Consider the following 26,739-nt stretch of genomic DNA (forward strand, 5'->3'; position numbering starts at 1 on the left):
TACTGGTCTTCAGGAAAATGGAATTTTAATAGTTAAAAGTGGTTTGACTTTGAATTTAATGATTTAATGACTTTGATTTTGATGATGTTAATAGTCAACTACATGTAACTTAATTTATATTTAAAGCAAGAATTTCTTGACTTTGATTAAAGGGAAAATGCTAGACGTATACATGTTAATTTTACGTCTTTACAGCAAAAGTATTTTCATAGAAAATAAAAGATTTGGTGGAAATTTTTTCTTACACCTTAAGATTTTTATTAAGTTGCTGTTCCTGCTCACTTGGATATGTAAATGAGGAGATTTAAGCATTAGGGGTTGATAAGTTGTCTTTCAGTCTTGAGAATCTGTGCTAAATATGTACAGTCAATCCCCAGGTAAGAATGGGTCTGTTCTAAAAATCGTTTATAAATTAGTCATTTAAAATTCAGACTGCATCCTCTTGATTGTTTACATTTTTTTACCACAAGTATGAATCATTTACATAATTTAAAGCAAGTTTAAGAAAAATGAATTACAATAACTTTCACAATCAGGAAACTTTTTAAAAAAATTTCATACAGTGACCTCTGTGTTTTCCAAATTAAAACAGTGGGATATTAGTACATACTGATATTTGGGTTCTGTACCTTATTTCATGTCTAATTGATGTTTTACAAATGTTAATGTGGTACAAGTGTGCGATATTATAATAAAAATCAGTATCAGCTCAGAAAGCATATTCCCAAATTATGTTAAAGCACTAAAGGTGTGGTTATTCCTTGCAAAAACTAATGTATATCAGTATTTTTCCAACTTGATGGTTCAAGCTCAGAAATACATATTATATATGTATTTTCACATATGGTTCATGCATAAATTGAAGCAAAAAAATTGCATGAAGGTAGTGTGAATGCACTCTGATTTTCTACTCTAGTCTATTTCTTTTTGTCCCCCCAAAGCTAGTCACAGCCCAAAGAACTGATTTCATGAACACTTAAGATCCTTAGGTTGAAACACTGGTCTAAACCATAGCATAGTTTCCTCTTGTTTTATAGAACCCACTTGTCCCCAATAAAGTCCCATGTTAGATCTCATCCCCTGAACACAGAAGAGTAGTTGTAATGATAGGGTATGTGTCCACATATATGTAGAGGGTATACCCCAGCAGTGGCAGAGAGAACTGAGATCTCAACAGTTTTAGTAATGGCAATGGGGAAGCCAAATTCTTTAGTGTTCTCAAGGGAGTCAAAATCCCAGTTTGATCAGTTATAATGTCTGTTCATAAGTCATTTGTATCCATCTTTATGTTTGAGATATACTTACGTGTTGTTATTGTGACTAGAAATCTGTATAGTAACTAATAGTAATAATAATGAAATACTTAGTAGTCTTACTATATACTGAAATGTTTTGAGTATTGTGTATATTTTAACTTGTGCCTCTCACAACTCCTTGAAATGTTAATAAACTCAGGTATGGAGAGGTTAAATTATTAGCTTAATTAGGATCACACAGCTAATTTAGCAGGTGAGCAAATGTGTTTTCTGATTACATGCATGTAAAAAATGTACAGACCATCATCTGTATGGTCTGTACCTGAATACATAATTGATTTTTTGATTTTTTATTGTATTTTTGTTTCCCTTTGCCTGTGATTGTCATCCTTCCTCCCTCCCACCTTAAGGAAAATACCTTGATTGTGTTTCCCCAGTATTCTTTATGTAAGTGTAATATAGTTAATTTTTAAATGATAAGCACTATGTATTTATTAAATTTAATCATATATGGATATATATAATACATTGGTGAATTATTTTATTAAATAGATAAATAATTATGATTATCTTTTTTCCCCAGTGGGCTTGCAATACTGTGGGTTTTTCCTAATTTTCATGGTATATCTAGGATTTATTTATTTTTTTAAAGTATATCACTGAAATGCTATGCTTTTTACATTAGCTTTGGCCAGAAGAAAAATTTATATATTTATTTTGCAGTACAAAGCAAAGCTAAGCTTTTAATTGAAAACTGCTCTTCCTATCAGTAGTATTTTTTTCATATTTTTATTGCTTGAAAGTATCCTTAATTGAAACTTCTACTTTAAGTTTCTAGATATGCCTAGTCACAGCTTTAATTAGAGTAATAACATGAGCCAACATTAATTGATAGTTTATAATGTGCTGGATACTGTTGTAAGTGCTTTATGTGTATCAATTCATTTATATACTTGTTTGATTTTTTTCTCCATTATTTCATTTGAGAGAAATCTGAAGCATAGAAAGATTATTTGTCCATGGTCACATAACTGCTGTCTGAAGAACCAGTTTTCATATCCAGGTGCTGGACCCAGGGTCTGTGCCTTCATCTGTGATGCTGTTCTGTGTCTGGACGTTTATATTAGAAATTTGTATTATTCCTATATATAACATGCAATTTAATTATAATTATAGTGGACATTTATATGCTAAATAACAATGTGAAAGAATTTTAGTCTAAGTAAGAACATAATACATGTTTTATTACATAAGAACATAAAAACGTAATACATAAAATGTATCTTTTTACTTCACTCTTTCTTGTAACTTCTCTCTTTCAAAAGTCTGTTAAAATTTCTTGGTTCTTCCTGTTGAAATAACCTGTAACATTTGTATAGAACTTAGATCTATATATTCAGATTATAATGCAGATCTCACATTATTTTGATTCTTGGTATTTATGCATTACACCTGTTCATCTTTCTCTTCTCCTTTCTGTGATACTGCCCATGTATGTTGCCTTCAGCAGGTTAGCATGTCTGTTCAGCATGTAGTAAGCTTTCAGTCAAGTAACCTGATTTGTTTCCTAACGTCTGGTCAGTGCAGAGGTCTCATGAGGGGCTGTAGTAAAGTAGAGGTTTTGTTGAGTGTTCTACGTGTGTGGTACCCTTTCCAGATTACCTTCTCGGAGAGGAGAGATGAAAATGCCGTAGATTCTTAAGCATATTATTTTGCCTTTTTATGACATTTTTAAAAGAACTGTTAAATCTGAAAATTCCTTTCAATACATGGGTATGCATATTGAAAGTAAAATACAAAAATACTGAGTCTTAAATGATGAATACTTATTTGCTGCAGATCAATGATAAACTTTTTTTGTACATTTTAAGGTTTTATTAAAGTTTGGAGAATTTGCCAACAGAATTTTAAACAAATTTCCCTAAACTCTTGAGTTTTAAAATGTGTAAACATTAATTGAGTTTTTAAAATGACCTAAATTTTCGAGAAAAGCAGTAAGCTCAAAGTAAGTCTTTGAGGTTTACCAGAGATAAACATTTCGGTAAACTTTTTGCTGTTAACATTGAGATTTTATTCCACTGTCATATTTCAATCACTGTGTATTAAATGTACCGAATTTAATTTAAATCTCTCTCTTTTTATAGGGAAATATGAAAGCCACACACGTGTTCACACAGGTGAGAAGCCCTTTGAGTGTGATATCTGTCACCAGCGCTATTCAACAAAGTCTAACCTAACTGTTCACAGAAAGAAGCACAGTAATGAGACAGAATTTCATAAGAAGGAGCACAAGTGCCCTTATTGTAACAAACTTCATGCGAGCAAGAAGACTTTAGCCAAGCATGTTAAGAGGCAAGTATTATCTTGCTTCCGTACTTACGTCATTTTATCTTCTGATTTAAATTTGTAATAAGCTACAAACATCTAAGGAGTGCTTCTCCAGTTCTTTACTGCTTAGCGTTTTGCAGACTACAAATTTATTAAGAGCAGTAAATGTCACTTTGCTCATATATTTTTTATTAGTGCTATAGAGATGAAGTTTTTGGATGATGAAACAAGAGCTATGGTCTATACCACAGAAGTGTAATATGACAGCATTCTGGTTATCCTGTTCTTCCTTTTGGGTTTGGACTAGTTTATTTTCAAAATACAAGCTTTCAGAACTGTAGGAAACTTATTACTCATGTTTAACTTTGTTTTTAATATATAAAAATTTATGAGAGAGTATTTAGTATAGTATTGCATATTTAACTCTTAAGAAATTAAATTTACTGGAATCCGGACTAAAAAATACCAAGTGAATTACTTTGAAGATTATCTGAATAGCAAGCTTCCTGACTGTATTTAAAATATGATTAGACTTTTCTTTGACTTATTTCTGCTTCAACTTAGGCATACGCATTCATTTATTAATATGAAAACTATCTGTATTCAAGTATTCATATGTGCCTATCTCTTTAAAAAAGGAACAGTGCTTGCTTCTTATTACTGTCAACAGATCATATGGAATATTGACTTAACTAATGCAATCTTTTCCTAATAATATGTTTATTTTTCTCTCATAGATTTCATCCTGAAAATGCACAGGAATTTATTTCTATTAAGAAGACTAAGAGTGAAAGTTGGAAATGTGATGTAAGAGCTTTTAGTTTGTAGTAGAAAACCAAAATAAATGTAATGTTACCTTTTGGGAAAGTAATTGGATTTTAAAGTAATATAAATGTAGCTCTTCTCACTTTTAGAATTTTTCTTTTATACAAAGTTATCCTAATACTTTTGTAAATTATGCTTGCTATGGGTTAGTTTTTGGAGGATGGACCTGAGAAATAGAGATCCTAGTTTTTATTTTTAGTTTGATCACTGTACCATATATTTATATTTGTGTAGATAAACTGGCATTACTGTTGTACAGAGTGTAAATGTTAGAATTTTACCTCCATTTCTGGTTACCTGTTGCTACATAACAAACCATCTCAAAACTTAGTGCTGTTAAACAACCATTGTACTATATCTCACCATTTTGTAAGTCAGTAGTGTAAACTCGGGCAGGACTTTGTTAGGTAATAATTCTCTTGTACATGGTGTCAGCTGATGGTCAGATCTGCTTTGGTTGGGGCCCTTCGAGTGGTTCGCTCACATGCTGGCAACTTCGTATTGGGCCAAGGGTAACAATGCCAGGCTGAGGGCCCTGATTCTTCTCCATGTTTGTCTCTGTGAGATGACTTGGGCTTCTTGCCAGCATGGCAGTGAGGCTCCCAAAAGCCTAGGTTTTTTATGGCCTAGTCTCAGGAATCCCAGAGCATCAGCTCCAGCACATTCTGTTGGTCAAAGCAGTCACTACAGCCAGAGCAGGTTATGGGAGTGGAGTTAGTTTCCAATTGTCAGTGGTGGGCTTTGCAGAGAATATGTAGGTACCATTGTTCTACTACATCCCCTAAAGGAATGCTTCATTATTTAGGTGAGTAATGTTTACAGTCACCAGCCATCCTGCCTTCCTTACTCCCAAACTTAGTTATATACAGGTGTACCTAGTTCCATCAACGCTTCACTTTATTGTGCTTCACAGGTAAACCTGCATAAAGCAGGTCAGTCAGCACCTTTTTTTCCAACAGCTCACTTTGTACCTCTGTCACATTTTGGTTATTCTCCCAATATTTCATACTTTCTCACTATTACTCTGTTTGCTATGGTGATCTGTGATCAGTGATCTTTGATGTTACTTTTATAATTGTTTTGGGGTGCCCATATAAGAGCAAATGTAGTCAATCAACATGTGTCTGACTGCTCCACCAACCAGCTGCCCCTCATCTCTCATCCTCTCCTTGGGCCTTCCTATTTCCTGAGATACAACAATATTGAAATTATGCCAGTTAACAATCCTACAGTAGCCTTTTAAGTGTTCAAGTGAAAGGAAGAGTCATGCATCTCTCACTTTAGGTCAACAACTAGATATGCTTCAGCTTAGCAAGGACAGCACGATCAGAGCTGAGATAGCCTGAAAGCTGAGCCTCTTGCTCCAAACAGTCAGCCAAGTTGTGAACACAAAGGAGAAATTCTTGAAGGAAAATACAGTTGCTTCTCCAATGAACACATGAACGATAAAGTGAAATAGCCTTATTGCTGATATGGAGAAAGTTCTAGTGGTCTGGATAGAAGATTAAACCAGTCACAACACTGCCTTAAGACTAAACCTAATCCAGAGCAAGGCCCTAATTCTCCACAATTCTAGGAAGGCTGAGAGAGGTGAGGAGGCTGCAGAAGAAAAGTTGGAAGCCAGCAGAGGCTGTTTCATGAGGAAAGAAGTGTCTCCATAACATAAAAGTGCAGGTGATGCAGCAGGTGCTGATGGAGAAGCTGCAGCAAGTTACCCAGAAGATCTAGCTAAGATCATTAATGAAGGTGGCTGCACTGAACAACAGATTTTTAATGTAATGAAATACCTTTATATTGGAGGAAGATAATCATCTAAGACTTTAATAGCTAGAGAGGAGAAGTCAATGACTGGCTTCACAGCTTCAAAGGACAGGTGACTCTTGTTAAAACTGCTGGTGACTTTTAGTTGAAACCAATGCTTTACCATTCAAAAATCCTAAGGACCTCAAGAATTAATGCTAAACCTGTTTATAGTCTTAAATGGAACCACAAAGCCTGGACAGATGTGACAGTATATCTGTTTACAACATGGTTTACTGAATATTTTAAGCACACTTGAGACTTACTGTTCATGATGAGATTTTTAAAAAATATTCCCGCTCATTGACCGTTCACCTGGTCCCCAAGAGCTCGGATGGAGATGGACAGTGAGGTTCCTGCTGTTTTCATGCTGCTGACACAAGTCAGTTCTGCGGCCCATGGATCAAGGACCCATGTTGACTTTCAAGTCTTTTCCTTGAGGAAACCCATTTCATAAGGCTACCGCTGCCATAGTGTGATTCCGCTGATGGATCTGGGCAAAGTACATTGAAAACCTTCTGGAAAGGATTCGCCCTTCTAGATGCCACTGACAACATCTGTGATTTTTCGGAAGAGTTTTGTCAAAACACCAACATGAACAGGAGTTTGGAAGAAATTGACTCCAACCCTCATGGATAACTTTGAGAGGGTTCAAGACTTCATGGAGGAAGTAACTACAGATGTGGTGGAAACAGCCAGAGAACTAGAATTAGAAGTGGAGCCTAAAGATGGGACTGAATGGCTGCATCTCATGATAAACCTCTAATGGATGGGGAGTTACTTTTTATGGATGAGCAAGTAAAGTGGTTTCTTGAGATGGAATCTACTCCTGGTGAAGATGCTGTGAAGACTATTGACATGACAACAAAGGATTTAGATTACATATGTTTGGTTGGTTAATGAGCAGTGGGGTGGAGAAGATTGTCTCCAATTTTGAAAGAAGTTTTATGTGGATAAAATGCTGTCAAACAGCATCATATGCTATAGAGAAATTGTTCATGAAAGGAAGAGTCAATTGATGTGGCAAACTTCATTATTTTAAGAAATTGCCACAACCAACCAATGTTCAGCACCACCACCCTGATCAGTCAGCCATCAGATCAACCTAAGTGTGAGCAAAACTCTCCACCAGCAAAAAGATTCCGATTCACTGAGAGCTCAAGTGATGATTAGCATTTATCAATTAAGTATTTTTTTACTGATATATGTACAAAGACTTAGTATTACATAAACATAAGTTTTATATGCACTGGGAAACAAAAAATTCACTTGCCTCCCTTTATTGAGATGATTTGGAACTGAACCTGCAATCACTGAGGTGTCATATATACATCAAAATTCTCCTTATTTCTGCAATTTTAGGAATTCAAGTTAATTCCTTCTAGGAATTGAAGTTAATTATTATTTGGATGTACATTCATTGGTTTCTTCTCCTTACTAAGTTTCATCATCCTCAGCTATAAAATGATGGTAACAATTCCATCTACTTCATAGGATTATTGTGAGGAATAAGTGATCCATGAAGCACTTAGCATGGTGTCTGGCACAGACATATTGTTGTGTGTATTACAGCAGCCCCTCCATCTTCTAAGTCCAGGGCCTGCAAACTTCTTTAAATAGCTGTGTCTCTTCCTTCTGACCACTGTGAGGTAAACTTTATAATTATTTTTCTGTGGCTTCTTACTCCTATTCCTAATTAAATATATGACAATAATGGTAAAACCTTTTATTTATGACATATAAGTGATTTAAGATGAAAATATAATGGATTAAAAAAAATGTAATGGATTTAGAAATCTTGACTGGAATTAAGATTACTCTGTGATCTTAGAAATTAGCCAGTTAGAAATGTAAGGAGCTGAAATTCCATTATTTCTAAAATAATTCCTTACTATAATTTCTCCGAGGCATCTTTTCTGTACAGTTAGAATTTGATTATATATATTTGCTAAGTTTTCTGTTGGGAAAAATTTCTCCTTAATTATTTGAATTTATGTGTTTATTTCTCATCATGTGTTTTGTATTTTAATTTTTTAATTCAGCTTCCCTTACAGTTTATGTGCATTTTCTTTTAGATTTGTAAGAAATCTTTTACTCGAAGACCACACTTAGAGGAACATATGATTCTGCATTCTCAGGATAAACCCTTTAAGTGTACCTATTGTGAAGAACATTTCAAGTCACGATTTGCACGGTTAAAGCATCAAGAAAAGTTCCATCTGGGTAAGTAAATTACTTTTTCTAAAAGCAGTCATAGCAATTACTGATGGTCACATCATGCTGGGGGGCCTGCTGGTGTTGAACCACTTAAGAGAAGGAAGTCATGTGAATTGAGAGGAGTATTGGATTTGCTGTGGTTCCTGGAGATGAGTAAATATATGTATGATTTTGGGTAACATTAGGTATCTTTGGTCATAAACTGCATTTTTTCATAGTTGATTGTTGGGTAGGTTTGTGAGTGCTTGAGATAAGGAATTTTTGTTTTGGAAAAATCTCATTTTTCAGGGAGTGCAATAAATTAGTATATTTGGACTTAAACATATTTGATGTATTCTGTCCTTAATACCTATGGCCAAGGTGGAGACTTATGTTCTGGACAGTAGTACTATTAGGTACATTTATGACAATTAATACCAATAATGAATTATCATTCTAAATAGAGGCCTTTCCTTGTCCTATTAGATGTTTTTATTGACAACTTAGATAAAAATATGTACTTCACACTTAGGAAATTTGTAGATGACATAGAGCTGGCAGGAATCGTTGATACAGCAGAAAATAAAAATTCTAAAAAAAATCCTTGTGCTATACAGAAGGTTAAAACAAATTAGGTTAAAATTAATAAAAAATACAAAGTCATCAACATGGGAATGATCTGACTTTTAGTCATTGGGGATTGCAGAACTTTAAAGTGGTATTTTATAGATAGGCTTAAAGCAGAAACTATTAAGTAATGCCATACGACTGACAAAAACTACTGTCATTTTTATCTGTATTACTTAAAATGTATTGTTCAGTATTAGGTAATTGATTTTAAATTGATCTGGAATATTGTATTTATTTCTGAATACCATATTCAAGATGGATATTCACAAATATACATATATGCTAGAGGTGGGTAATTATGGTGTCATAGGGCACATAAAACTCTTAAAATCATGTTAAGTGAAAAACTTTTGGACCTTGAAATATTATGTCTGGGAAAGGGAGACAGCAGCTCTCTTCAAATACTTTCCAGGCCTCACTGTGCAGTAAGGAATACTTCATCTTTGTAGCTCTAATATATAAGCCTAGTGGAAGGTTATCTTTTTAGCTTAGCCCTTTCTGAGTTGCCTTTAATAAATTGTTCCATCACAGGATTTCATTACAGCATTTCTAAGAAGCCATCATATAGAAACAGGTTTTATTATTACCAGAACCATAATTGAGACATTTCATGTTTGTCTGTTGTGTGTGAGAAATTTCTTTAGCATTAGTTCCAGGAAGAAACAATTTCTACTGGGGAATTGGGAGGCTTCTTCCTTTTTTAAAATGAAAACCACAGGTAGTTTTTCTTTGTAGAAACAGCAAAATATAAGAATTTTTGTGATTAACATATTTCCTTCTTTCTCATTGTTCCTCATTTTCTATTTCAACTTTCATTAAATACATCATTTAGTAAATAAATAGGCATTCTAAGAACATTGAATGAAAATTGCAAGGTTTAGTTTCAATATAGAAATTTTTTTAAGTATTAGAATCTAAAACTTTAAGTAACTTGTACAATGTTTACTCCCATCAATGAAAGTATATGAGCAGGTGCTGAATAGATCAGTGGTTATACTTGTTAAAGAGCGTTTCTGAGAAGATGTCTGAACTAGGTTTTTATGACTTGATATTAGAAGATTATTTTTCTATCAAGCTCTAGGGTGTCATTCAGGAGAGGTATTCCAGAAACACTGGGCGGTAAGGTTTATACCCTGCTAATGAAAGTTTGTTGAGGAAAATACCCACAGGAGTACATTCACCAACAAGTGGAGTAGATATTTATTGAGGGACTGCTAACTGTATCATCAGCTCCGTGTTAGTGTCTGGGGACGATCTTCCTGCCAAGTTAAATTACTGCCCACTGGGTAATCAAACCAGCAGATGAATCATTACATTATAATGCTGTGCCCACATAAATATTTTACAAATGATTAATCAGTATGATTTTTAATAAGAGTTGACATTTACTAGGTTAGGTTGAGTTTGCCCAGAAGAAGAGTTTAATAGGTATGACATGATAGAGAAATGTAAGTTATAAGACTTTATATCTAGGCTTTTCAAGTCTGCTGTAGCCACTCCTTGTGAGCTGGTACAGCCTCACTTATGAAATGGGATTAACATCTGCCTCATAGGTATTGTTGTGAGGATTGAATGAGATCATCTATATCAAGTGCTAAGTGTAGAACCAGGCATAGTTTGCTTTGCTTTCTGTTTCTCTCAATATATTATCATTTCTATATTATAATTATCAATATTTTAAAACTTTTGAGAAGTATTGTTTGTGAAATAAACATGTAGCTTTGCATTTTGACCATCATTTCTGAAAAAAATAGGATACTGCTTTGAGTATTTATATATACATATATTTAGCTTCCCTTGTATCCTGTCTCAATACTTTTGTTCCCTTGATCACTGTCTCCTTTACATAAGTGGTTCAGGTCTGTGGTGTGGCCCAATAATTTGCATCTAATCAGTTTCCAGATGATGCTGATCTGATGGTCCAGGTACCACATGCCTTAGAATTATTGCTTGAGTGTTTTCAAAGCTGCTCATACTACCTACATTAGGATATGTATTTTGCAAATTGGAGGTAGAGATAACTAAGAAATATAATCTGAATGGTTAGGGGAGAAGAATTTTTTATCTCTAAAAAGGTCAAATATTCTAACTCTGTCCTATCTAGAGAACTGGCATGAAAATCTACTTTAGCTTAAGTCTCCAGCTTTAGCTTCAAAAGTAAAAGTACAGAGGTTCAGCTGCATGCAGAACTGGAGATGTCCAGTACAGGGGAGAATGGAGTGGGCATTTCCTATGAAGAACCCTGGTGAGCACTGAACACGAGTTGAGTGCCGCCCTAACGCTCCGCTGGAGCCTTCAGTGACACGTCTTGGTACTTCCGCATGAAAAATGTCACTGGTGTTTCACTCTCCACCTAACACATTTCCCGTAATATGCTCATCTTGGCACTTTTATTTGTTTCATGTCTTTATTTTCAACTATGCAAATGCCGACTCTCCTGTTTCCAACTTCTTGAAGCCTTTTACAGCGTGGATGGATGTGAGAGGAGGTGGAAGGATTGTTCATTCTTTTACTTACCCCAGTGCTAGATATGAATTAAGAATCAAATGTTTGTTAAATGAGTTAATAAATGGATAAAAGGCTCAGATCCTGTGGAAGATGAAATACTAGAGATTTTAAGTAAAAATATGTTGAAGATACTTAATACAATATACATTTTGAGATCATCTCTCATCTCTAATGTGCAAAACATGTTGAAAGTCCCCCAAACTACTGTGTCTGCTGAACAATTTTACTCATAGATATGTTTCTGAATTCCAGTGTCCAAATGCCATTTTCTTTCCATTGTGCTATCATGATTAATTCATTAGAATTCCTTCTTCAGTTTAATTTTTCCAAATTCTAAAAAACCTTTTTCCAAATACACAGCTTCTTTGAACTGTATCTACCAAATGTCTTTTTCATATGTCCCTTGTCTTCCTTTTGAGTCTGCCATTCAGTAGAGCTCTGTCTTCTCTTGTTTATTTGGTAATCCAGACTATTCTTGTTAATTTGGAATCCAGCTAATTGCTTTGAGAAATCTGGCTTTAATTTTGTAAGACTAAACTGAAATTGCCACTGTACTTTCAGTCTAGTCACTAAAAATTTGTGGTTATAAGGAATAACAATACATTTCTAAACCATGAACTCTCTTAAGTCCTTTGATAAATCTTCCAAACTTTCTCATTATACCCTTTTCCTGAAAATTTGGTATATAACATTTTCTACTTTGTTCCAGTCTGATTTCAAAACTAGGAATCAGCCATTTTAGTTTATTAACTCCTCAGTTTATTCATCTCATATTAAATACCAGGCCCTATACTTAGCTCTAGGGTATAGAGATGATTGTAACCTGCCTTCTTGGAATAATCAGTGTAGAGGAACAGAAAACTGTAACCAAGTAATTGCTTTGTGTTACGATGTATGTACCGATAGTGGTGAGTATTAATTTGTAATATACCTATTAAATTTAACTTAGTATCTACTCTTTAAATTTTAAATGCACACTGTTCTTTCCTGTTTAGGTCCTTTTCCATGTGATATATGTGGCCGTCAGTTTAATGACACTGGAAATTTGAAACGCCATATAGAATGTACTCATGGTGGAAAGAGGAAATGGACTTGCTTTATCTGTGGAAAATCAGTACGAGAAAGGTGAGGAAATATCTATATACCTAGAAAAATTATAGTACTGTTACATAGAAATAATTAGCAAATATGGTTCATAAAGATTAGAGTAACACAAGATAGAAGATATTTGAATTATGCCTTAAGTTGAAATTGAGGATAAAAGAAATTATATAAAATGATATAGAAGATGATATGAAGTCATTATTTGCAGTTTTAGATGGTAAATTTAATATAGATATCATTTTGTCTCTTTCTGAAACCCCACTAAAAATACATTAAAGATTATTTGTTTATTTTGAAGATAGGGAGACCAGAAAGAGGACAAGAACAACACAGGTTAGGAAACTAGATGGACCAGTGGTAACTAACTTAGCAGATCTAAGAAAGACAAATCTCAAAGTGGCAAAGGAGAAATGGAGAACCTATTTTATATCACAGAATCTATAAAGGGTGTAGGAACTGGCAGTATCATAGACCGCTGGCACTAGGGTGAAGGCAATACAGAACAGCAGGACTAGAGTAAAAACTGCTGCAGAAGGTAGATTGCCGGATGCTCTTGTTCCACTCACAAGAACCATTGCTGCCAGGTGCCTACCCCACTCCCGACTGACACGATTGAAGGCATTCTGAATGACGAAAGCAGTGAACCCCAGGCCTTATCCCACCTGACATCTTGGATTTTAGATTTTGTCTTCCAGGCAATAGACTGGAAAACAATTCCCTGAAAATCTGAGCTACCAAAAGGCAAATACATTCCCTAGCAAATAATATACCTGAATCACAGATAGTAAAGCACAGTCATCAAGGCCCACCTAAGTTCTTTGACCCTCCCATCTAGTTTTTAGTCTGTCAACACTTAATCATGAACAGATAGTGAAGCATAACAGTACACAGAAGGAAAACCTTTAACATTGTAGATAGATTATAACACAAACAGAAAAAATGGAATCAAACTTGAAGGAAATAGATCAGGTGGTAAGAAGAAAATTTGCAAAAAAAAGGAAGTGAACAATTATTAATATCCTTAGTTGAATGTATACACTCCTTTGAACAAGAACAGGATGCCATATAAAAGAGTCACTGGCATAACAAATTAGAGCTCTTAGAAATTCAAAGCATGACAAAATAAAGAACTTAAGGAAGGACTGAAGGACAAAGTTGACAGTCCCAAAAAGTAGAGCAAACAGATACAGAATATAAAAGAAAGACTATAACATTTGAAAACCAGGGAAGAGGTCTAGAAAAAAGAACAGAGAATGTGGAAAAAGATAATCACTGAAACAATTCTAGATGATTTCCCAGAAACAAAGGACATGAGTTACCAGACAGGAATGACCCATTAAATGTTTAGGACATCGGATGAAGATAAACCTACTTTAAGGTACATCACTATATTTCAGAACACTGGGGACACAAAAGCTTCTCTGTATGCTTTGTTTTTTTTCTAGGGAAATAGGTCACATACACTGAATTAAGAATTAAAATTACTTGGACTTCTCTATGAATAGCAACATAAAAGTAAGATGCTATAGTTGTATCTTCAAAATTCTGAAAGAAAATACTTGAACCTAGAATTCTATTCTTAGCCAACTAAAAATCAAGTCTGAGAATAATACAGACACGTTTCATGATGTGAAAAACTTTGCCTGTAATGTACTCTTTCTCATGAAGCAGATGAAGAATATGCTTCACCAGAGTGAGAAAGCAAACTGGTGAAGAGAAAAACAAAGGCAGTAGGAAGTAGGAATTCTAATACAGAAAGAAGTGAAGGGAATTCCCAGGAGGATGGAGGATGGCAGTGAAAATGTCACGTTGTCATAGGTGCAGCACATAATGTAGTGGGTAGTCAGTCCACAAAGGAGCTGTAGTGAGTCATTGGACAAGTTCCCTGCTGGTGTGTTTCTCTTTTAATTAGGGAACAGAATGCTGGTGTAGGTCTGCCCCAAAATCTTTTTTTTTCTTACCATGGTAGGAATATTTAACACAAGACCTACTCTTGTAACAAACATTAAGTGGCGATACGGTATTGCTGTAGGCAGTGTTGTACCTGGATGTCCAGAACTTGCCCATCCTGTGTGACTGAGACTTTGTACCCACTGAAAAGCAGCTCCCACTTCCCACTGCCGTACCCTGATTCTTACCTGTACTCTGCCTGTCCCTGTCTTCCTGTTATCTTTATGCCTTGCTTCTGGATTAACTGAGGATGTTTGTTTCATTTCACAGAAATGTTCTTTTTCACCAATCCATGAGGTTTAAAGGTAGTTGATGTAAACTTTGTGCGAAATATCCCTGTAAGCTTAGAAGCAAACTATATGCAGTGACTTATTCACCTTAACCATATTTCTGCCAGACTTCTAGTGCCTGGCCTGTTCTGGCTTGTCAGATCCTCTGATCATGATGAACCCTGTGTTTTCCTCCCACTGACATGCTGGGAAAGCCTCTTGTTAACACAGGGAAGCTACAGCCAGACTTTGGTACAGAGACTGTTCATACTGTCTTGTGGGCCCTTTACCTAATAGTGGTAATATTGTTAGGTCTGTGCTTGCTACTCAGTTTTTCAAAACTGCACACTACGTTGTATACTAACATGTACTACATAGGTAATATAACAAAAAAAAGGGAATGCTTAACAGACGTGGTTATTTCTGAGAGAAGGAGGTAGGGGAGGTTGAAGTCGAGGAGCATGAAACATTCTGAGGGATGGAATGTTCTGTCTTCTGCATATAAGTGTTTATACTGTTCTTTAAACAGTATGTATAAATTTTATACTCTTCAGTATATAAAAATTCAGTATTTTAAAACATTAAAAATGCCACTTTTCTAAAATAACAGATGAATATGATGGCAGAATAGGAAAATCAGTAAACTATATTTATATGAGAACTTATATTTACAGATTGATAAGCTATAAAATTTATTTTGTGAATTGTACATTTTTTCCCATTAAAGCTCTTTTTTAAAAAAATACAACAAAACACCAATAAACCAAAAACCAGAACAACCTTTCCATATTTTTACTTTTAATTACTTAATAGATAGGGGTCTAGGAATGGTTTTAAAGACATTTTGCACAAAGCTGTGTATACCTGCAGACTCATGTGTCAGGTGTTGGTGGGCTGTGTGGAAGGGCACCATCTATTGGCACAGACTGACCTTCATTTCAGGTCAGCCTTAACACCCACTGTATGTGGGATTAAAATAAGAACCAAGTGGTAATGACAGTCAGAAGCCTGCAAAGGTCAGGCATATTGCCTTTTTCATTCCTAACCCAAAATAACTGCCCATCCTTGCTCAATACTTTACATATGTAGGAAATCTCTGAATGTTAGAACTATAGGAAGTGCTGGGGATGTATTTGGAACAGCAGGGGTTACACAGTAGCCTGTCGAATGTTCATAAATAATGAAAGTAAAGTCAGTGAATCACTGAAGTAGTAAAGTGGATTGCCAAAACAGTATTTAGTGAAAATTTATTGTGCACACACGAAGAAGACAGCTTGCAAACTGGAAGCACTCAAACTAAAACATGGAGGGGGCTCATTATTACAATGAAGCTACTATAGTAAGGACACAGTGACTTTATTCTTCACAGAGATTGGTTAAAATATTAGAATTCTCTTAAGTGTATGCTAACAAACTGAATAACCTAGAAGAAATGGACAACTTTCTAGAAAAATACAACCTTCCAAGGCTGACACAGGAAGAAACAGAAAATCTGAAAAGACCAATTACCAGCGATGAAATTGAATTGGTAATCAAAAAGCTACCTAAGAAGAAAACTCCTGAACCAGATGGTTTCACTGCTGAATTTTATCAAACATTCAGTGAAGACCTAATACTCATCCTCCTTAAAGTTTTCCAAAAAGTAGAAGAGGAGGGAATACTCCCAAACTCATTCTATGAGATCAGCATCACTCTAATACCAAAACCAGGCAAAGACCAAAACCACAAAGAAAAGAAAATTACAGACCAATATCCCTGAGGAACATAGATGTAAAAATACTCAACAAAATATTAGCAAACTGAATTCAAAAATACATCAAAAAGATCATCCATCATGATCAAGTGGGAATCACCCCAGGGATGCAAGGATGGTATAACATTAGAAAATCCATCAACATCATCCACCACATCAGCAAAACAAAGGCCAAAAACCACATGGTCATCTCCATAGATGCTGAAAAAGCATTTGACAAAATTCAACATCCATTCATGATAAAAACTCTCAACAAAATGGGTATAGAGGGCAAGTACCTCAAAATAATAAAGGCCATCTATGATAAACCCACAGCCAACATCATACTTAATAGCGAGAAGCTGAAAGCTTTTTCTCTAAGATCGGGAATAAGACCAGGTTGCCCACTCTCCCCACTGTTATTCAGCATAGTTCTGGAGGTCCTAGCCATGGCAATCAGAAAACACAAAGAAATAAAAGGCATCCAGATTGGCAAGGAAGAAGTTAAACTGTCCCTGTTTGCAGAATGACATGATGTTGTACATAAAAAACCCTAAAGAATGCACTCCAAAAGTACTAGAACTAATACCTGAATTCAGCAAAGTTACAGGATACAAAATTAATACACAGAAATCTGTTGCATTTCTGTACACTAACGATAAACTAGCAGAAAGAGAAATCAGGAAAACACTTCCATTCACAATTGCATCAAAAAGAATAAACTACCTAGGAATAAACCTAACCAAGGAAGTGAAAGACTTACACTCGGAAAACTACAAAACACTCATGAGATAAAGAAGATACCAATAAATTAAAACACATCCTGTGCTCGTGGATAGGAAGAATTAATATTGTCAAAATGGCCATCCTGCCTAAAGCAATCTACAGATTCAATGCAATCCCTATCAAAATACTAACAGCATTCTTCAACAAACTGGAGGAAATGGTTCTAAAATTCATATGGAACCACAAAAGATCTCAAACAGCCAAAGCAATCCTGAGAAGGAAGAATAAAGCTGGTGGGGTAACACTCCTTGACTTCAAGCTCTATGACAAAGCCATGGTAATCAAGACAATTCGGTACTGGCACAAGAACAGAACCATAGACCAATGGAACAGAATAGAGAGCTCTGATATAAACCCAAGCATATATGGTCAATTAATATATGACAAAGGAACCATGGATATACAGTAGGGATATGACAGCTTCTTCAACAACTGGTGTTGGAAAAACTACACAGCTATATGAAAGAGAATGAAAGTGGATTATTGTCTAACACCATATACAAAAGTAAACTCAAAATGGATCAAAGACCTGAATGTAAGTCATGAAACCATAAAACTCTTAGAAGAAAACATAGGCAAAATCTCTTGAATATAAACATGAGCAACTTTTTACTAAATGCATCTCCTTGGGCAAGGGAAACAAAATAAAAAATGAACAAATGGGACTACATCATGCTGAAAAGCTTCTGTACAGCAAAGGACACCATCAGCAGAACAAAAAGGCATCCTACAGTATGGGAGAATATATTTGTAAATGACATAACCAACAAGGGGTTAACATCCCAAATATATAAAGAACTCAAACGCCTCAACACCCAAAGAGCAAATAACCCTATTAAAAAATGTGCAGAGGATATGAACAGACACTTCTCCAAAGACGAAATTCAGATGGCCAACAGGCACATGAAAAGACGCTCCACATTGGTAATTATCAGGGAAAAGCAAATTAAAACCACAATTAGATATCACCTCACGCCAGTTAGGATGACCAACATAGAGAAGACTGGGAACAACAAATGCTGGAGAGGATGTGGAGAAAGGGGAACCCTCCTACACTGCTGGTGGGAATGTAAACTAGTTCAACCATTGTGAGAAGCAATATGGAGGTTCCTCAAAAAATTCAAAACAGAAGTACCATTTGATGCAGGAATTCTACTCCTAGGAAATCATCCTAAGGATGCAGGAGTTCTGTTTGAAAAAGACATATGCACCCCTATGTTTATCGCAGCACTATTTACAATAGCCAAGAAATGGAAGCAACCTAAGTGTCCATCAGTAGATGAATGCATAAAGAAGATGTGGTACATATATACAATGGAATACTGTTCAGCCATAAGAAAGAAACAAATACTACCATTTACAGCAACATGGATGGAGCTAGAGGGTATTATGCTCAGTGAAATAGGTCAGGCAGAGAAAAAGAAATACCAAATGATTTCCTTCATTTGTGGAGTATAACAACGAAGCAAAACTGAAGGAACAAAATAGTGGCAGACTCACGGACTCCAAGAAGGAACTAGTGGTTACCAAAGGGGGCGGTGGGAGAGGGAGGGAGAAGGGTATTGTGGGTTATCATGATTGGTGTACATGGTGTGTGGGGGGTCATGGGGAAGACAGTGTAGCTCAGAGAAGACAAATAGGGACTCTGGCATCTTACTGCTCTGATGGACAGTGACTGCAATGGGGTATGGGGGGGACTTGATAATAAGGGTAAATGTAATAACTACATTGTTTCTCTTGTGAAACCTTCATAAAAGTGTATATCAGTGATACCTTAAGAATCTTAAATGATAGGGAATTGGTTAGTAATTACCTCACACCTAACTTTGGAAACAGTTTAAGTTTTGCCTATGATTTCCAGAGGCATAGGTAAGAAATGAGCCAGGTCAAGTTAGCCTTGCAAAATAAGCTAAATTAAGCTTTATTTGTGTAACTGAACTGGTTTTGTCTGCTCAATGAATTTTCAAGGCTGGTCTCTCTTTGTTTTTTATTTTACAAAGCCTGTCCAGTGTTTGTAGGGCTGGAGGAAATAGAAATAGCAATAATTGTATCTCCACTAAAATTCACCTCAGTTTTGCCTAATTCGGTAGTCACAGTTGAGCATTTTTCATTTGTGCTTCTTGAAAGTTTGTTTAAGCTATGTAGTTAAATCTTTGAGCAAACTGATGGCAAAGGAGGCCAAGTTAAATGTTTTGTTTTCAGGAGAGAGATGTAACAAGCATGTTTGTATGCATCTGAAACTAATAAATAAAGAGGAAAAATAATGTAGGCAAAAGGGAACATTTGCCATAGTATCTGCTAGCTTGAACACCTTTCTAGTAAGCTTTCTAGAAATCTGTGTTTAATATACACATTGGCATTAAGAAATCTTTACCTAAGTATGTATATATTTTTAACACAGAACTACTTTGAAAGAACATTTGAGAATTCATAGTGGAGAGAAGCCTCATCTTTGTAGCATTTGTGGACAGAGTTTTCGTCATGGAAGTTCATACAGGTAAATGAAGCCATTTTTTCCCTATGTTAAGATAAAATTAGGTCTCCATTTTAATTCTCTTATCATTGTGTTTGTTGAATTAAAACATTTCTTAGCACATATGATAAAGTTGTACAGAACCTTTACTGTATAAACTTTCTCCTCTCATTACAGCTTTTAATGTTGTCTCCATTTTGTGGTATAAAATATTATTAACTATTTTCTCATCAAGGTTGCTGAATACTTTACTGTCTAATTTGTCATTTAAATATTTATTAAATATTTCATTACCTTTCTTTGATTCAAAATTCATTAAAACTCTGGTGGTCTAAACTTAATGTTTTCTTCACTCTTGGCTATCAAAGAATATTTTGGTATGAAAAAATAACAAAATCGAAACACCAGGATTCTCAGTTTTGGAAAGTCTTCTGTGCATTAGTTGTAACTTATGTAATTATTTTTATAGCTGAATCCTTGACCACATTTTCAGTTTATGAAAAGTTGTTCTTTTTTTCTGAATAAATAATAGGTGATCGCCTACCATGGCATATGTGTACAATTTAAATTTTTATTAATGCTCAAAGGCTTTAATTTTTATACTTTCATTTATTATTTGCCTATTTAGATGTAGTCTAGTCAGTTTTCTGGTTTTCAGGTAAAATCAACACCTGTTTTGGCAACTTAAATGGGAAGGCTATTATTTTACAAATGGGAAGGCTATATAGATGGAGGATTGTAGGGATAAAAACAATGCAAGTTAAATTAATTTTAATAATTTAAACCTTTTATAATCTGTCATTAGGTAACCATAAAATGAACCACATTTTTGTTTGGGTGGTGTGAAGAAAACTAGTAAAATGTAGTAGTCAGGAAGTTGGTTACTTAATAAAATTTACTTATTGATTACTTATAAATTTACTGATTATTTATAAATTTAGAAAATTCTCAACTTTCAGTTTGTAAGTGGCACCAGTTGTTCAAAGTGGGGTTAATCCTTAATTATTTGCTGTATCATTTGCTGTCATCTTATGCTGAAGTCGCTAAACCTCATTTGTCTGACTCTTCCAATTTATTCCTACTTTTGCTCTCTTGAGGTTTACCTGTCAGACAGATGATGACCTAGACATTTGATAGATTCCGTGAAGTAGAAATGGATCTAAAGTCCGGAAGGGCTATCTCCTAGAAGTAGTATGAGCAGGTGGAAATGTTAAAGTGCTTTTTGGGGACCTCAGTGGGAGCCTGGTGTCAGATAGTATAAGAGTGAGACCAGAAAGTTAGAAAAATGGAGCAAATAATATATGAAGAGGTTGTGTGAACAGCCCCATTTTCATTGCTTAGAGTTAGCCAAGGTTTTTCCTTCTGTGTTACCAGTTTCAATGGCCTTCATTTCTTCTCTTTGTAGACTTCACTTACGAGTACATCATGATGATAAAAGATATGAATGTGATGAATGCGGGAAAACATTCATTCGGCATGACCATCTTACAAAGCACAAAAAAATACATTCAGGTAGGGTACATCTTGTAACAATGTTTCCAGAATCCTTTTAAAAAGTACGTGAAACAACAAATGTTGGCGAGGATGTGGAGAAAGGGAAACTCTCCTATACTGCTGGTGGGAATGTAAATCAGTTCAGCCATTGTAGAAAGCAGTATGGAGGTTCCTCAAAAAACTCAAAATAGAAATACCATTTGATACAGGAATTCCACTCCTAGGAATTTACCCTAAGAATGCAGGAGCCCAGGTTGAAAAAGGCATATCCACCCCTGTGTTGATCGCAGCACTATTTACAATAGCCAACAAATGGAAGCAACCTAAGTATCTGTCAGTAGATGAATGGATAAAGAAGATGTGGTACATATACACAATGGAATACTATTCAGCCATAAGAAGAAAACAAATCCTACCATTTGCAACAACCTGGATGGAGCTAGAGGGTATTATGCTCAGTGAAATAAGCCAGGCGGAGAAAGACAAGTACCAAATGATTTCACTCATCTGTGGAGTATAAGAACAAATAAAAAACTGAAGGAACAAAACAGCAGCAGACTCACAGAATCCAAGAATGGCCTAACAGTTACCAAAGGGAAAGGGACTGGGAAGGGTGGGTGGGAAGGGAGGGATAAAGGAGAAAAAGAGGCATACGATTTGCACACATAGTGTAGGGGGGTGTCGGGGCATGGGGAAGGCAGTATAACACAGAAAAGACAAGTAGTGATTCTATACCATCTTACTACGCTGATGGACAGCAACTGTAATGGGGTATGTGGTAGGGACTTGATCATGGGGGGAGTCTAGTAACCATAATGTTGCTCATGTAATTGTACATTAATGATACCAAAAAAAAAGTACGTGAAGAGGACATAGTACAGCATGTTTATGTTGGCATAATTTTAGTAACTTGGTATGTGTTGGTTGGTCCTTTGCAATACTAGTTCCAGAAACCTTTCTTAAAAAGCATCTGAAAGGGACATAATTTTATGATGTGTTTTTGTTCACTGTAATTTTAATCATTTCAGTGCCCTTTATGACTGCAATGTATATTTTGAAGTTTGTTTTAATCAAATTCTCAAAATTTACATTTTGTATATTATGTGTATATGTATAATAATTGCTATTGGCCCGTCTCTCAAGGAAAAGCTAAGATAATAGTTTCTCATTTTGATTGAATTTGAAAGAAGTTAGCAAAACTTAGATGTTTAAAGAGAAATGATTATAATTTGGAAATTAAAGATAATGTAATAGTGAATTTTTGAAACCTATCTTTGGAAAAAAGTATCCTTAATAATCCTGATCACTTTCAGATCTCTGTAATTGTTATATTCTGGGTATTTCTTGCCTCTCAGATTGATGTTCAGGAAATACTAAGGGAGCCAACTATATGACCACAGTGATGCCAAGGAGCTTTCTCTGAGCACAGTAGGACAGGTGATTCCTGTTATCATCATAAACATGACAGAGATATGAAGTATGTGGCAGGTGTCTTTATCTTCTTAAATGGCCCCAGGGAGGCATGTTGGAGTTGTCATCACCACTTGGTGCTAACGGTCGGTCTGATGACTTTTTACTGGAATTATGCATTTTCATTTCTAGGAGAACTCTGATTTCCTAATTCTTGAGGTCACATGGCTCAATTCCATACTGGTATTAAGTTGAGACAATGGTTTTTTAAAGGCCAGCCAGGCCTTTGTAACTGAATGTAAGAAAACAGTTGAGAAATTAGACTCATCTAGAATTGTCCTTTATATTTGTATTTTGGTTAATAGCAAATGTAAGAAATCTCCACAGATAAAAAAATCTTTTAAAAGTAAAGTACAAAGATGAAAATGTTCAGGTCCTCATCATAAGCAGTAAGAGTCTTATATTGATTCATTGTGTGTTCATTTGAGGTGTTTAATACCCAAAAATAATAAAAATAATATATGCTGCCCATATATTATACTTAATAAGACATTTCTTAAAAAAGCCTGAGTTTTGAAGTAATTTTATTAAGCTTGCTGTGTTACATTGAAAGGTAATTTTAAAGTCTACAGCAAAATGTTATTGACTCCTTCTTCAGCTGGGGAAAAGAATTCACATCCATGAAAATAAGCATAGATTCATTGAAGAACAATATTTGACTGAGAAATATAAAGCAGATAGCCCAGAGTAAAGGATGGCTTTACTTTTGTAGTGTATTTCCCACCATGTTATCATACTGTTTGGTAATTTATTTCTGGGGAAAAAAATACTAAGTGCATATTATAAACAAAACCTTCGCGTCTTTAAGGTGAGAAGGCTCATCAGTGTGAAGAATGTGGAAAATGCTTCGGTCGCAGGGACCATCTCACTGTTCATTACAAAAGTGTTCACCTTGGGGAGAAAGTATGGCAAAAGTAAGTGAAAAAGCAAAGTGTGTCCTCATTATTACATTAGATATGTCTAGGTTGGAGGAGGTAGTGTGTTTATTTTGTTTAATTGAAGGTAGGTTAAGCAGTTATCTTTCTCTAGCTTGTATGGTTTCACTGTAGACTGACAGAATTGCGTGAAGAATATTTTCCTTGTATTCAGTTGATTTAAACCCTAGGAGGTGGTAGACATTGAAGTTAATGACTAATTAAAAATCTTAGCAATTCTCTGGGGATTTCATTTATCTTTGGTTGCTGTGCCTCTTTGAGAGTTAACTATAAATGTGTTGCCCATATATTATACTTAATAAGACAGCAATTATTGGGAAATGTTTGTATTCAGAATTTAAATCTCTCTAATTGTACTAAGCATTTAAAATGATATTTTATTGAAGGAGGCATGTGCTGACCTGAACATCAGCTTTTTAATACATTTTAGATGTCTAAGTTTAATTGAGATTAGTTGTCCAGTGTAAAATATCAAAGAATTCATGTTTTGGGACTAGATATTTAGAGCAATTCTAAGAAACAGACATGATCTAACGTGCCAAGAAACTTCAAGTACTGAATATGAGGAGCAAAATACACATTGTGTATATAAATGCAAAAAAATGATAGACTGATTTGAAGAGTAGGAAGTACTCATTTATATTAATTTTTTTACCTTGTTGTCTCAAAGCAAAGCACCTGTGAGATACGCATATGACTTCATCTCAGCCCCTTTAAGCCCTAAAAGTTATTCAGTACCTCAGAGGCTTTTGTTTTATAAAGATTATAATATAAAAAGTACATTATCGTTTAAGTTATGTAAAACATTAGAAATGAAAATGAGAAAAAAATTAAGTACTTATTAATTTTAAAAATGTGCCAATCATTTGCTAACATAAATAGCAATTTTATGAAAAATAACTACAAAACTAAAGGCATATTAAAATGGCATTGTTTTACATTTTTGTAAACCTCTTTAACGGCTTAATAAAAGACAGCAAATTGCTGTGTCTGCTGTCCTGTGTTACCTTGACATAAATGAAGAAAATCTAGCCTCACTCAGGTATGTAGTATGTAAGAGGAAGAGCATTGTAATAGATGATTACGTATATTCTGTACTACTACACTAAAACTAAACGAGTAGTTTCTTAAAGGTAGTTAGTTGCAAGGTAGAATCTGGAACAAGATTGGTGAAGTATTCATACTCGATTACAATCTGTTGGTCTGCCTTGTACTTTAAATGGATTTTTAACCTATGCATAATATTATAATATCATGTATTTGTCATTTGGAAAATATGGGTTCACTGAGTTATGCTGATTTTCCAAATGTTAGCACATTTCTCAGTACAGGTTCAGCAAATCATATTTGTTATATTGCCTCCAATCTCTCAGAGAAACATTGGGAAGCCGTCCAGATCACAGGGGCAGGTGCAAGTTTTCTAAAATACTGTGCCATCTTGAAACTTCTAAGTTGATCACTGATAACAAATGTTGTCAGTTCCTTCCCTTGCCATGACAGGCTTCCTTCATTTAATTTCTGAGAAAGTGTCTGCCAGATACTCCAGTGTGTAACTATAGTCAGTCTTTCATTCTTTCAAGTCAGATGGCATTCCATGAAGAGAGTGGCTGCCTCCCCTGCAGCTCGGAGCCAAAGGTGCTTCTGGGACACACTGTGCTGTGGTGTGCGGTGCCCATGCTTCATGGGGGGGGCCGTGTTGGCACAGTTTGAAAGGTTAAAATTTAGTAGAACATACAGTCTCACCACTTCACACTTTTTTGTGAGTCTATGAGTACAGTGACCGTCAGTGAGTGTGTGTGTTGGGTGGGGGGGTGACTATCAGCCCATGGTGGGGGAAGTGGGGTGACCATTTGTGCCTTTTGGCTCCACTACCTTGCTTAGAGCTGAGGTACCTGCACTTTTATACCTGCATCATTAGTGTAAATGTCAACACAGTGAGAGAGGCAGATAATGTAGTAGTATTTTGAAAATAATTTTGAATTTACAGACACTATGGAAGAGTTTTGGAATCCCCTCCCCTCCACAAGGTCTAGATAATTGTGGAACCAGAACCTGTAGGCTCCAGTCTGTGGGGGCTGACTATGGTGGGTCTAGAACCTGAGGTCTTATGCATCATTTTTATGGAACCAGTATTTAACCATATGCGATCAGAAGCCATTGAAGATTTTAAACAAGAGCATGACACAGTTGGATTTATATTGTAGGTACATCACTCTTATGATGTATGGAGGCTGGATTTATGGTGGACACATCTGGAGGCAGGTAAATCAACCAGTTAGAAAGCTGTTATAACCTTGGAAACAGATACTGGGGAGTAGCATTAGTAATGGGCAGTGGAAGGCACTTACTTGAAAAGTGTTTAGGCCTTTATTGAGGGAATGGGAGCAGGCACGGATGAGTCCTGCTTTCAGGTGGGTGGTTGGTACCCACACTGAGGCAGAGGAAGCAGATGGAAAGTTTACAGAGGGAGGTGATGGATTGTTTGGTGTGTGCTCAGTACAAACTGAAATGTGAAGTTTGGCAGGTAGGTAGGTAGCCCGCCTCTCGGGAGAGGAGTCTGAGCTGCCTGTGCGCGCATGTGAGAAAGCAGGTTGTCCCAGGATAGGCTGTGGGGAATGACGAGGGTTAGTTAGTGCCCCTCCTCTCACCAATTATTTTTTAATGTTTCTTCTTCCTTCTGAACCATTTAAAACGCTGACTCTACTCCAGGATCCACTTCACTTTCCATTCATTGTTGTGAGTTGTTGAAATATGAACTCTGACCTTACTATACCTCTCAAATTGGTATGGGGTGTAAGTTCCTTATTGTCAAATCCAATAGACATTTTTAAGTCCTTTTCACAGCTGTCATTCCTGCCTGGCAATCCGTATGCATCCATGTGAGAAGGGTGAGCTACATACATAGGGCCTGACCCAGGCAGGCCCTCATAGGCTTTATCTTTATGCTGTGTCTACTGTGAGGCAGTTGAAGTTTCTTGCTTAA

General features: G+C 35.6%; 1 protein-coding gene across 1 annotated transcript in view; it reads left to right on the forward strand.

Annotated features, from left to right (window-relative positions):
- Positions 1-26,739, forward strand: part of ZBTB41 (zinc finger and BTB domain containing 41) — a 52,306-nt gene that overhangs the window by 13,062 nt on the left and 12,505 nt on the right. The window contains exons 3-9 of the mRNA XM_073217224.1: positions 3,401-3,608; positions 4,322-4,391; positions 8,285-8,432; positions 12,539-12,668; positions 19,786-19,881; positions 21,263-21,369; positions 23,630-23,735. Of these exons, the coding sequence (XP_073073325.1) occupies positions 3,401-3,608; positions 4,322-4,391; positions 8,285-8,432; positions 12,539-12,668; positions 19,786-19,881; positions 21,263-21,369; positions 23,630-23,735 (865 nt within the window). The remainder of the gene's footprint in view (positions 1-3,400; positions 3,609-4,321; positions 4,392-8,284; positions 8,433-12,538; positions 12,669-19,785; positions 19,882-21,262; positions 21,370-23,629; positions 23,736-26,739) is intronic.

This window comes from Manis javanica, chromosome 11 (assembly GCF_040802235.1).
Source record: "Manis javanica isolate MJ-LG chromosome 11, MJ_LKY, whole genome shotgun sequence".
NCBI classification, from domain to species: Eukaryota; Metazoa; Chordata; class Mammalia; order Pholidota; family Manidae; genus Manis; species Manis javanica.